Here is a 14,069-nt window from a genome sequence, read left to right on the forward strand (position 1 = left end):
TGAATACATGCGCTAACTGATTGTGCTAGAGAGACTTTTCGTGGTATTGACCCTCAGCAGGCCAAGTTTTTCAGCACTATTATTGCTTCGGGGTAGAAGCTGTTAAGGAGCCCTTTGGTCCTAGACTTCGCGCTCTGGTACCGCTCTCCTTGCGGGAGCAGAGAAGACAGTCTATGACTTGGATGACTGGAGTCTCTGACAATTTTATGGGCTTTACTCTGACACCGCCTATTATATAGGTCCTGGGTGGCAGGAAGCTTGGTCCCAGTGATGTACGCTCTGTAACACCTTCCTGTCAGATGCCGAGCAGTTGCCATACTAGGCGGTGATGTAACCGGTCAGGATGCTCTCGATGGTGCAGCTGTAGAACCTTTTGAGGTTCTGGGGACCCATGCCAAATCTTTTCAGTCTCCTGAGGAGGAAATGGTTCTGTTGTGCCTTCTTCACAACTGTCTTAGTGTGTTTGGACCATGATATTTCGTTGGTGATGTGGACACCAAGGAACTTGAAACTCTCAACCCGCTTCACTACAGCCCCTGTCAATGTGAATGGGGTCCTGTTCAGCTCGCCTTTGTCTGTAGTCCATGATCAGCTCCTTTGTCTTGCTCCCATCGAGGGAGAGGTTGTTGTTCTGGCACCACACTGCCAGTTCTCTGATCTCCTCCCTATAGGCTGTCTCATCGTTGTTGGTGATCAGGTCTACCACAGTTGTGTCGTCAGAAAACATAATGATGGTGTGGGAGTCGTGTTGGGGCACGCAGTCGTGGCCAAACAAGAAGTGCTTAAGTTGATTAACAAAAACTACACAAGTGAACTTAACTACATGACCAATTGCTAAAAAAAACAGCAAGCAATAAATAATGACAACAGCGATTACTTACAGTACTAACAAGATCCCCACCCTACATGATGACAAGACTACTGAGCTCCATAAGTATTGGGACAGTGGCCCCTTTTTGTACATTTTTTGGCTCTGCGCTCCAGCACTTTGGATTTGAAATGATGCAATGCTACCATGATCACGGATAGCCTTGAATGAATCGTGAATAACAATGAATGAGAGTTACAGACGCACTAATACCATTCCCCCAAGACATGCTAACCTTACAATAACAGGGGAGGGTAGCTTTTTTGTGGGGTATGATATTGATGCCTATAAAACTTTCTCACTCATCATAATTTATTCAGGATGATCCGTAATCAAGGTAGCATCCATATTAATGCAGTGTTTAGAAACATATTCTATACTCATTTCCAATAAAAGTGACAAATGCATCCAGCAAGTTTGTAGACTCACAAGCTTGATGTAATCATTGCGTGCTAGGACTACGGGAGCAAATACTAAACTTTTGACTACTTTAAATACATACGTGAATTTTTCCCAGTACATTTGGTCCCCTAAAATGGGGAGACAATGTACAAAAAGTACTGTACTTTCTAAACAGTTCACTCGATATGGATGAAAATACCCTCAAATTAAAGTTAAGTCTGCACGTCAGTCCATTGTATCATTTCAAATCACAAATGCTGGAGTAGAGCCAAAGCAACAACACAAATGTTCACTATCCGAATACTTTTGGAGCTCACTGAAGTTTGTCATTTAGCATAAACACTCAAGGAATAAAATGATATAAAACAGAGTTTATTTATAGAAGAAATACAGTTACATTGCACATTAGCATAGCACTTCAACCAGACACTGGCTCTCCGACAGGCGGATCAGGTCACAGACCTGTTGGACGTTGGTTCAAACATTTATTTTTAAAATGCCTGTGCTGTTGCAACATTCCATTGCTACTGTGACAAACTCTTCTGCAGGGTGATGCCAAGCATCAAGTTTGTTTGCAATCAATCATCTAACAATAACCCATGTAATGAAATTCATCTGTGACATTTGTGAAATATGCCCCTGGTGGTACAGTTCTAGCCACATTGTATCATTTTTTTGGTTTGTACCTGTTTTGTATCAGCCCAACTGAAGCCCATGTGATACAATAAAGACAAAGAATGGTCTTTTCATTTGCTTTAAAAAAAATGATTTCACCTTTATTTAACCAGTAAAGCTAGCTGAGAACAAGTTCTCATTTACAACTGCGACCTGGCCAAGATAAAGCAAAGCGACACAAACACAGAGTTACACATGGGATAATCAAGCGTATAGTCAATTACACAATAGAAAAGAAAAGTCTATATAGTGTGTGCAAATGGCGTGAGGTGGTAAAGCAATAAATAGGCCATAGTAGCGTAGTAAATACAATTTAGCAAATAAACACTGGAGTGATAGATGAGCAGATGATGATGTGCAAGTAGAAATATTGGTGTGCAAAAGAGCAGAAAGGTAAATAAAACCAATAAGGGGATGAGGTAGGTAGTTGGTTGGGCTATTTACAGATGGGCTATGTACAGCTACAGCGATCGGTCAGCTGCTCAGATAGCTGATGTTTAAAGTTAGTGAGGGAAACATAAGTCTCCAGCTTCAGCGATTTTTGCAATTCGTTCCAGTCATTGGCAGCAGAGAACTGGAAGGAAAGGAGGCCAAAGTAGGTGTTGGCTTTGGGGATGACCATTGAGATATACCTGCTGGAGCGCGTGCTACGGGTGGGTATTGTTATCGTGACCAGTGAGCTGAGATAAGCTGGAGCTTTACCTAGCATAGGCGTATAGATGACCTGGAGCCAGTGGGTCTGGCAACAAATATGTAGCGAGGGCCAGCCAACTAGAGCACACAGGTCGCAGTGGTGGGTGGTATAAAGGGCTTTGGTGACAAAACGGATGGCACTATGCAAACTGGATGCAGTCTGAGTAGAGTGATGGAAGCTATTTTGTAAAGGACATCGCCGAAGTCGAGGCAGCATGAGTGAACGAGGCTTTTTTGCGAATAGGAAGCCGATTCTATATTCAATATTGGATTGGAGATGTTTAATATGAGTCTGGAAGGAGAGTTTACAGTCTAGCCAGACTGTAGTTTGTAGTTGTCCAAATTTTGGTAGTTGTCCGAACTTGGTCTGAGAAGTAGTTGGTGAACCAGGCGAGGCAGTCATTTGAGAAACCAAGGATGTTGAGTCTGCTGATAAGAATGTGGTGATTGTGATTGACAGAGTCAAAATCATTGGCCAGATCGATGAAGACGGCTGCACAGTACTGTCTTTTATCAATGGCGGTTATGATATCGCTTAGTACCGTGAGCGTGGCTGAGGCGCACCTGTGACCGCCTCGGAAACCAGATTGCACAGCGGAGAAGGTATGGTGGGATTCGAAATGGTCAGTGATCTGTTTATTAACTTGGTTTTCGAAGACTTTAGAAAGGCAGGGCAGGATGGATATAGGTCTATAACAGTTTGGGTCTAGAGTGTCACCCCCTTTGAAGAGATGCTTGTTGAAGATAAAGGCAACGCAGAAATACTTTCACAACTGAAAGAATTATACACAGTAGTTTTTGTTCCACCTCCCTCTCCTTCCCTTCCAATCTCTCCCCCTCCTCCCTCACACACTGACAAAAACCAGGCGTGCAGAGTAAGCCAGATCTGCCAGGTAGAGCAGGAAGTTGAGAGCGGTGAGAACTGCAACCATCAACAGTGTTGGCTGCTGCCGGGTTTGGATGTGGCTGTAACTCTTGTCAAACTGGAACACGGGCCAGATGATGGTGGCGGTCAGGTACATGACAACAGCCAGCAGGCCATAGGCTGACAGGAAGCGTGCGAAGGGGAACGGGAGAAAGCCGGTACACTCCCCGACACACAGCACCACCACGGCTGCCGAGAGGATGAAACAGACACAGTAGACCGCCATGCACCACTTGAGCGCTGCGTGATGATCGTACGACACCGGGTCGCTGACCAGCATGAAGATGATGCAGGCCACGAAGGTCTGGCACACCTTGAGCAGGCCTGGAGACGTGGCCATGTAGCCCACCACCTCGCCCGGCTGCGCCCGCGTCAGGGTCACCTCCCACAGGTAGGCCACGGTGGCCAGGCAGGAGAAGACGGTGGAGGCGATGCGTCTGTCCCGGGCCTCCCCGTGGTTCTGCTGGCCCTTGAGGAAGTAGACAGGGAAGATGACAGAGGCGGAGAAGCAGAGCAGGGTGGCGTAGCAGGCCATGGTGATGGGAAAGTTTTTCCAGGAGACAGGGGCTCGGGCCTGGAGGCCAAAGTGCTCCACCAGCAGTACCAGCAGGGTCATGGAGAAGCTGAAGGCCCAACAGAACACACACCAGTCTGCTAACCCATGGGAGAGAGAGGCCTCACGGGCCACCACACTGAAGGCCACGCAGGAGAACAACTGTGCAGCCACACGTACCCACAGCAGCTGGGAGGTCGGCAGCACAATCAATGGCATGGTGGGAGGTGTTATACTGTCAAGTTATACAGGGGAGTGGGGAATATGTACTGTAATATAGCTGAACACCGTAATAGTTCTTGTTCTGGCCCTTCCTCAGATACAATTAACAGACTCTGAACTTGTCCTGTTCTCATCCAGGGTTCTGCAAGGAGATAAAGAAACAAAGCAAGATTTAGGGGCCAGGCAAATCACAGAACATCCCAATTTAGAATTACAGTATAACACAAAAGTGAGTACACCCTTCACATTTTTGTAAATATTTGAGTATATCTTTTCATGTGACAACACTGAAGAAATGACACTTTGCTACAATGTAAAGTAGTTAGTGTACAGCTTGTATAACAGTGTAAAGTTGCTGTCCCCTCAAAATAACTCAACACGCAGCCATTAATGCCTAAACCGCTGGCAACAAAAGTGAGTACACCCCTAAGTGAAAATGTCCAAGGATGTCCCTCCCTCCCCAGAGAGATGCCTGATTACATGCTCTCCTAGCTTAAGTACACACATTACATCAACATGGCTTGACTCGCAGTTCTAAGTTTAAATGCATGAGAGAATTGTATTCACTGTGACAATACGTGCTAACAAATTGAAAGAAATACGTATTTTTGTACGTATGGGAAATTTCAGGGACTTTTTATTTCAGGTCATGAAACATGGAACCAACACTTTACATGTAGTGATTATATTTTTATTCAGTATAATTTAAAGATCCATATTAAGTATTGGATCTTTAAAATACAGCTTTTTCATGATCCTGCAGTTTACCTATACAATGTCTGATGGTGAAGTACACAAAATATATAAATGAGCTCTCCACAATTAATTTCAATATTAAACTAATAAAAATAGTCAAGCTCCTGCAACCATGGAAAAGTAAATACCTGTCTATTTACGGAAAAAAAATGACACTGATTAACTCCTTAGTCATATCTTAGTTTACTTTACTTAACTTACTTATGACCTTAATGTTGTTATGGTCTAATGTTGTTATGGTCTAATGTTGTTATGGTCTAATGTTGTTATGGTCTAATGGTCTAATATTGTTATGGTCTAATGTTGTTATGTTCTAATGTTGTTATGGTCTAATGGTCTAATGTTGTTATGGTCTAATGGTCTAATGTTCTAATGGTCTAATGTTGTTATGTTCTAATGTTGTTATGTTCTAATGTTGTTATGTTCTAATGTTGTTATGGTCTAATGGTCTAATGTTGTTATGGTCTAATGTTGTTATGATCTAATGGTCTAATGGTCTAATGTTGTTATGGTCTAATGTTGTTATGTTCTAATGTTGTTATGTTCTAATGTTGTTATGGTCTAATGGTCTAATGTTGTTATGGTCTAATGGTCTAATGTTGTTATGGTCTAATGTTGTTATGATCTAATGGTCTAATGTTGTTATGGTCTAATGGTCTAATGTTGTTATGGTCTAATGGTCTAATGTTGTTATGGTCTAATGGTCTAATGTTGTTATGGTCTAATGTTGTTATGGTCTAATGGTCTAATGTTGTTATGGTCTAATGGTCTAATGTTGTTATGGTCTAATGTTGTTATGTTCTAATGTTGTTATGGTCTAATGGTCTAATGTTGTTATGGTCTAATGTTGTTATGATCTAATGGTCTAATGTTGTTATGGTCTAATGTTGTTATGGTCTAATGGTCTAATGGTGTTATGGTCTAATGGTCTAATGGTGTTATGGTCTAATGGTCTAATGTTGTTATGGTCTAATGTTGTTATGGTCTAATGTTGTTATGGTCTAATGTTGTTATGGTCTAATGTTGTTATGATCTAATGTTGTTATGGTCTAATGGTCTAATGTTGTTATGGTCTAATGGTCTAATGTTGTTATGATCTAATGTTGTTATGGTCTAATGTTGTTATGGTCTAATGTTGTTATGGTCTAATGTTGTTATGGTCTAATGTTGTTATGGTCTAATGGTCTAATGCTGTTATGATCTAATGGTCTAATGCTGTTATGATCTAATGTTGTTACGATCTAATGTTGTTATGATCTAATTGTCTAATGTTGTTATGGTCTAATGGTCTAATGTTGTTATGATCTAATGGTCTAATGTTGTTATGGTCTAATGTTGTTATGGTCTAATGTTGTTATGGTCTAATGGTCTAATGTTGTTATGATCTAATGTTGTTATGATCTAATGTTGTTATGATCTAATGGTCTAATGCTGTTATGGTCTAATGGTCTAATGTTGTTATGGTCTAATGTTGTTATGGTCTAATGGTCTAATGTTGTTATCGTAGAATGTATGCACACATGACTGTAAGTCGCTTTGGATAAAAGCGTCTGCTAAATGGCATATATTATTATTATTATTACCTTGCCTACCCCTGATGATTTGTATATCAAATCATATGAGCAAAAGATATTTTGTTTTATCTGGGATGCTAAACCAGACAAGCTAAAGCATGCCCATCTATAATGAATATAAACTGGGTGGGCTGAGATTAAATATAAAAGCTCTAAACCTCTAAAAGCTTTACTTATACAAATGTTTTACTTGAACCCAAAATGGTTCTCAAGTAGATTACTAAGAAAAACTCATCCCTTGTTTAATGTTTTGTGCAGATTGCCACGTCTCATTTTCGATTATTTGAAAATGAAACCTTGTTCAAAGTATCTCTTGTTGAACCAAGCATTGCAGAGCCTGGCATGTTGGGAGCTTTGGGCCGATAGGTTGCTGGTTCGGGTTCCCGATTTAACTTGGTGGGAGATCTGTCGACGTGCCCTTTGGCGGGGTGCTTCGACCCTGATTACTCCTGTGGGTTGCTCTGGATGGGAGTGTCTGCTAGATGACTGAATGTAACGTAAATGTTGAGCGGCTTCACTGCAGGTAGATTGTATGTTTTAATATTCAATACATTTTTAACAAAAACTAGAGTTTCTGTTAGACAAATTCAGGTAAGTCCCTCCCTGTTTAGTTTGCTTCCGTTTAAGAAACATTTTGCATCAGAATCGGCGGAATGAATACACCCCTAACCAGTGCAAAACCTTTCGCTATGGTGTAAAATGTTTTCGCTACGGTGTGCACAAATTCATTTGGTTCAACCCAGCTCTTTAGGGTTGTTAGGCCTACTAATTGATTACCCCCCCCCCCCCCTCCTCCTGGTCTCATGTTATACTCCTTCAGTAGGTTACACTTATCGGTAACACTTTATTTGGATAGTCAATCTGTAGATCCTCTACGGACTATATATGGTCTATCAGAAAGATTTCAACTAACTATCTACTAACCCTAACCTCAACACCAACCCTTATCAACAGATATTGTTGATGGTCATACTGTACTATCTGTAAACCATCTACAGATGGATTACCCGGACTATCCAAATAAAATGTGACCCACTTCTCCTCACACTAAGAAAGATATAGCAGTCAGAGAGAAAAAAAATATATTCTAGCTGTGACTTGTACTAGGCTAGGGAGTATGCACACAGTAATGAGGAAATTAAAAAAACAGTGAATTCAGACTGAATTGAGAAGGCATTTCCTCCTTGACGTCGTCGCTCTCTATTGGCATTGGCATCATCCCTTTTCATTGGGCCAAAGCTAAGATCCTAAGACTTCGAGACACGCCTGCAACCCAAATGGTACCCTATTCCCTACACAGTGCACTACGTTTGACCAGAGCCCTATGGACGTGGCCTTTGACTCATATGTAATATACTCATGAACTGAATGCAAGGTACACTGATACTTCATTGACTTCCTCTTCAGTGTGTCAAGCTCTAAACCTGGCTTCTTTAAGGCTTTGTTGCTTTAAGTACTTCTTTACTGAGTCTATTAGTCAGAGGAGAGCTTTAAAAGAGCCTCCCTTCCTCTCTGGCCGCAGAAGAAAAACAGGAAGCTGAACTAATGTCTCCATCTCACATCTACAGGGGCCCAGAAACTACTAGCCTACTGTACCGTAGACCTAGTCCACATGGAAATGACAAGTTTGTGATATAAAAACTGGGTTACACAAACCTTGGGCTTGTTTACTGGACCCAGATTAGACCAAAGCTACTCCTAGACGAGTCCAGAACTAGGATGAATCTGTGTCTGGGAAGCTGACCCACATTGTCATTACCATATTCCATTTCTCTTTTAGATGGTGTCCGAGTTACTCGCATCTGGAGGCTGGGGAACAAAACTAAACTGAGGTGAAATGGGGGTTAGGAGGATGTGATGGGTGCAGTTATGGTATGTGCCCAAGCTTCCCTCTCTCTCTCTCTCTCTTGAAGAGGAAGTATTGCAATATTCTTAGCAGGAGAGTGCTGGTTTTATTGTTTATTTTCATGCCAGTGAGAAATTCCCTATGAATGTTTTATTTAGAATTTAAATTATTCTAATATTGGCAGGATGTTCAAACTGAAACACATGGGGGAAAAAAGTTCATCAAAGCATGACCAGACTTGTTGATGGTATTTCCGACACATACGGATCATCAATGATGAGTGAGTGAGTGAGTGCACAAGCATAAGGGCTGTGGCCGACGCGACGCACTGCACATAAGTCGATTAATGCTATGGTATCTGAGGCATTCTCATTGGACTAAAAATAGAAAGTAACGGTATTTTCTGTACCTTCTTTCTCATCTAGACTTCACTGAAATAGAAATAGCATTTTAAAGAAGAACGGTTATTCTTACCTCTGATCTCGCATGGTCTTCTTCCTTCCTGTTACCGTTTTGGAGCCGGGGCGCGCACTTTTACGCTCGCGACCACTTCGTCTACAGGTAACTGCCAAAATAATGGAAACACTTGAGTAAATTAGGGATACAACCAGTGGTGGAAAAAGTACCCAATTGTCATACTTGAGTAAACGTAAAGATACCTTAATAGAAAATGACTCAAGTAAAGTCACCCAGGAAACTCCTACTGGAGTAAAAGTAAAAAAGCATTTGGTTTTAAATATACTTAAGTACCAAAAGTAAATGTAATTGCTAAAATATACTTAAGTATCAAAAGTAAAAGTATAAATAATTTCTAATTCCTTATATTAAGCAAACCAGACGGCACAATTTTCTTGTTTAAAAAAAATATACGGATAGCCAGGGGCATAATTTACAAACAACACATGTGTTTAATGAGTCCGCCAGATCAGATGCAGTAGGGATGACCAGGGACGTGTGAATTATACAATTTTCCTGTCCTGCCAAACATTCAAAATGTAATGAGGACTTTTGGGTGTCAGGGAAAATGTATGAAGTAAAAAGTACATTCTTTTTTTCAGGAATGTATTATAGGTAAAAGTAAAAGTCATGAAAAATATAAATAGTAAAGTGGGGTACAGATACCCCAAAAACGACTTTAAAGTATTTTTACTGAAGTACTTTACACCACTGGATACAATGCATATTGAACGCAAGTGCTTCCACACAAGTGTGTGGTTCCTCATTTAAATAATAATTTTATATCCCATTATGCTTAAGGTCATCTATAGAATGCTGGGAAGGACATTATTTGGACTACCATGGCTATGCCCCCATGGAAAGATAATGCCTCCATCCACAGGACATGAGTTGTCACTGAATGGTTTGATATGCAGGAAAATGATGTAAACCATATGACATGGCTTTGTCCGTCACCAGATCTCAACCCAATTGAACACTCATGGGAGATTCTGGAGTGGTGATTGAGACAGCATTTTCTACCACCATCAACAAAACACCAAATTATAGAATTTCACGTGGAAGAATGGTGTCACATCCTTGCAATAGAGTTCCAGACACTTGTAGAATATATGCTAAGGTGCATTGAAGCTGTTCTGGCTCGTGGTGGCCCAATGCCTCATTGTGACACTTTATGTGGATGTTTCCTTTATTTTGGCAGTTACCAGCAGCTCAGAGAAGAACTGGGCAAATTCGATTATGCTGAACCGCGGGGCAACGGTCTATGGCTGGCGCCCTTCTCAAATCGAACAGTCAGCATGGTGCATCGTCCACGAAAATACATCTCTTTCCCATAATATATATATATACAGTATATACACACACACGTATATATTTGAATTTTCAAAATAGTTTTTATTGGGAAGGCAAATCATGCGTTTTTATCAAACACAATCACTTTTGCATGTGAAAACACAGAAAATCATACTCATTCTCCACGTGCTTAATTATGTCACTTTTGTTTGGAGCTGATTTCATCATGGGCTTTAAACGGGGCACCTGGCTCACGCCCGGGTGGCAGCCCGGTTCCTAAACGAAGGCAATCAACATTCACTGTGTGCAAAACACGCCCATCCAGGCGCCCGGGACAGATTAATCGAATCCCCTCACTTTCTCACAAACTCCATGCCAAATTTGGTCATATGTCTCATTTATTGTAGGTCATGCCTGGAACTGGAATTGGGGGCTTAACCAGGGGCACATTCAGTAGGACAATGTTTTGGAACTGTTATAAATAATGTTAGGCTATCTATAACAAATGTGCTTCTTGGACATGGAGGACAAGAAATCATGTTGGCTCTACTGATGGCATTTCCTATCTGCAACGTTCGACAACGTTTGGCTAATGATCTTGGCCCAGATGTGTGTGGATAATTGGTGGAAGCTGTTTGAAGGTATGGGGAGGCATCGTCTGCTGAAACAGTTTCCATCAGATCCAATAGTTGCTAAAATTAGTCTACACTAAAGCCAAAACTATCACCATCTACTGGCAGTGGTTAATCCCTACCACAGACATTTTACATTTCTTTCCTAGATTCCTTTTCTCATTTCCTAGTTGCCTTTCCTTCCCTCTCTACTGGCCATGGTTAATCCCTACCATATTCATGTGAATGCCTCCTTTTCTTTCCTATATTCCTTTCCTTGCCTTTCCTCCTTGCCTAGCTCCATTTATTTTCCTCCTTTCCTCACCCCCACCCCCATTTCTTCATTATTATTGTTTATTAAGATAACCTATATTAAATACAACACCAGCATGATTTTGTTTAATTTGAATGAGTTAGGAAAATGTTGTTTTGAAGCTAATTTCATGCAATTCTATGTAGTTTACAAGTCTCATGACATCTTAGGTAGGCTATTTAATGATGATGATAATAAGGAAAATAAAGTCTTGACCCAATATCCCCCCCAAAAATGGTGATGCATGCCAGCAAAGCCACAACACTAAACAATACATTAATTGCACTATAACGGTGACAAGCGGTGCCCACAAACTGTTGGGGCAACTTTATGTAGGCCCTAACAGCAGAGCTTTCTTTTCAGCACCATGGAGTGAATCCTTACCACCACTACACCTGGCTATCAAGCGGAGCCTTGTCTGGCAGCGAAACAGATCATTCAGCCTCATTTCCTGCCTTTTAAAAAATGGTTGACTTCCTTAAACAAATCTGGTTTCTACTGACAATTGAGATGGACAAACTGTGGCAGAAGGGAACGATGAGCGAATAAGAGGCGATCCGTAATTTCGATTAAGACAATGAGCGAGCAAAGACGGACGTAGTCACTATAACTATTTACTCAGCACTTTTGAAATGTACAGTGACAAAATTCAGAACATGGGCCATTCTTACAGTATTCTACCCATACACCAAGTCAGAACTGTAGGATAAATAAAGGGATCAGATAAGCAGACAATGACATTTCTCTAAAACAGGCTATATGCTTCATGTACACCACCAAGTCGGAACAATAGGCTAAGTTATGAAGGGGGAAGGGACCAAATTATTAGGGTGAGGCACATGGGCTACGAACAGCTTACTACACACACATACACTTAGTATTACTTTCTTAGCTACAGTATACATATCTCCCTGGTGTGTTAAATAATGTATGCAGCAGCATACAATACATTTTTGGACTCACCTTGTTGTGCTGAGCTCACTTGAACAGGAAGGTGGCATGGTGGTCCTTCTTGTGGGCACATTTTGTCAAACTTTGTCACCTTTTACTGGATTTATGGTGCTGTCAAAACAAGTGGGAACTCTGAAAAAAACAAAGTCAAATCATGACATCAGTGATGTTCAGGTCGGTGCTCTGGAAAGAAGCCCGAGGTCCCAACTTGGAATTCCGAGTTGGATGACCGTTCAAAACGTATTTTCCCGGTCGGTGCTAATATTTTTCAGTTTCCAGTTGTCTTGAACTCACTGAAGTCTGAGATTTCCCAGTTCTGAGTTTCCAGTTTTGAATGCGGCAGAAGTCATGCTGGATTGACAGCATGGCCAATGTATTCAACCTTTTCTGGCCCTTGGTGTTGCATGTGAATGTTTATCCTTTTAAGCTTGGAAAAGAGACCCTTAAACCCAGACTTAGATCACACACTCTCTCCACTGAATAGCAGGCTAGTGATTGCTTTGCAACGCTTGCAGTTAGCCACTGATTCCTTCCAAATCCTTCATTGTTGAATTGGCATTTTACAATTTGTTGTCTAATGTTTATGTCCAATGGCAGATGAGCACTGATATGTTTTATCTATACTTTCTCTTCATATGACAAGGATTGAAATGGATTTGTCAGTAGATTGTTGACTAGATTCATGATGATGACTGCTTGTCTAGCTTGCTAACTAAGATTTTGAAAGTATGATGTTGACATGATCAGTCCATTTAAAGTTACGGTAGATTCAGTGCCTTCGAAAAGTATTCAGACCCCTTGACTTTTTCCAAATATTCTTAGGTCACAGCCTTATTCTAAATAGTTTTTTTCCCCCTCATCAATCTACACACAACACCATATAATGACAAAGCAAAAACAGGTTAAGAATTTTTGCTAATTTATATATTTTTAAAAATGGCGATATCACATTTACAAAAGTATTCAGACTCTTTACTCAGTACTTTGTTGAAGCACCTTTGGCAGCGATTACAGACTTGAGTCGTCTTGTGTATGACGCTACAAGCTTGGCACACATGTATTTGGGGAGTTTCTCCCATTCTTCTCTGCAGATCCTCTCAAGCTCTGTCAGGTTGGATGGGGAGTGGGCTTGGGAGAGATGAAGGTTGAAAGTCATGCGATACACAACCCAACCAAGCCGCACTGCTTCGTAACACAGCGCGCATCCAACCCAGAAGCCAGCCGCACCAATGTGTCGGAGGAAACACTATGCACCTGGCGCCCGGCCCGCCACAGGAGTCGCTGGTGCGAGATGAGACAAGGATATCCCTACCGGCCAAACCCTCCCTAACCCAGACGACGCGAGGCCAATTGTGCGTCGCCCCACGGACCTCCCAATCGCGGCCGGTTGCGACAGAGCCTGGGCGCGAACTCAGAGTCTCTGGTGGCACATTAAGATATATTTACTTTTGCTGAAGTATGAATTGAGTATTGGGTACTTTTTCCACCACAGCCGATAGCAGCACTTGGTTTTTTGAGCTCTCCCTGTAAATTTTGCGGTGATGTAGTGTCCCAATGACTGACAGAACACTGAGCGAATCACGGTACAACTAGATAATATTACCAACACCTACTCTCTGTTTTTTCGCTGGCTTCCCCAGCACCCTAGAAAGCACTGAGCTAGGCTGAAACACCTGCCTTACTCAAGAAAGCAAAAAAGTGACCATATTTTTATCCGGCTTAATTTACTCAACTTCTTTTAAAAACTAATATGTGACACGTATTAATTCCAAAGTAATATACACAAAAACATGAAGGTTCGCCACTGAACTAATTATACATATTCTATTCATGCAGATGCTGGAATACCTACATGCAGGAACGCCCCTAATTGCTCGCCACAATCACACACAATTGGTAATTCTGGGGGTTTGTGTATGGACTGCTGCAAT

At 41.4% G+C, this 14,069-nt stretch overlaps 1 protein-coding gene across 1 annotated transcript; it reads right to left on the minus strand.

Annotated features, from left to right (window-relative positions):
* Positions 1 to 2,724: 2,724 nt before the first annotated feature.
* LOC124014134 (myeloid-associated differentiation marker homolog) lies at positions 2,725 to 12,203 on the minus strand. Its single transcript, XM_046328876.1, has 3 exons — positions 12,151 to 12,203; positions 8,989 to 9,079; positions 2,725 to 4,480 (listed from the first exon to the last, which is right to left on the minus strand). The coding sequence occupies exon 3, from the start codon at positions 4,333 to 4,335 to the stop codon at positions 3,484 to 3,486; it is 852 nt and encodes a 283-aa protein (XP_046184832.1). The 5' UTR covers positions 4,336 to 4,480; positions 8,989 to 9,079; positions 12,151 to 12,203; the 3' UTR covers positions 2,725 to 3,483.
* Between the last annotated feature and the right edge of the window lie 1,866 nt (positions 12,204 to 14,069).

The sequence above is a fragment of the Oncorhynchus gorbuscha genome, linkage group LG25 (genome assembly GCF_021184085.1).
Source record: "Oncorhynchus gorbuscha isolate QuinsamMale2020 ecotype Even-year linkage group LG25, OgorEven_v1.0, whole genome shotgun sequence".
Classification (NCBI taxonomy): domain Eukaryota; kingdom Metazoa; phylum Chordata; class Actinopteri; order Salmoniformes; family Salmonidae; genus Oncorhynchus; species Oncorhynchus gorbuscha.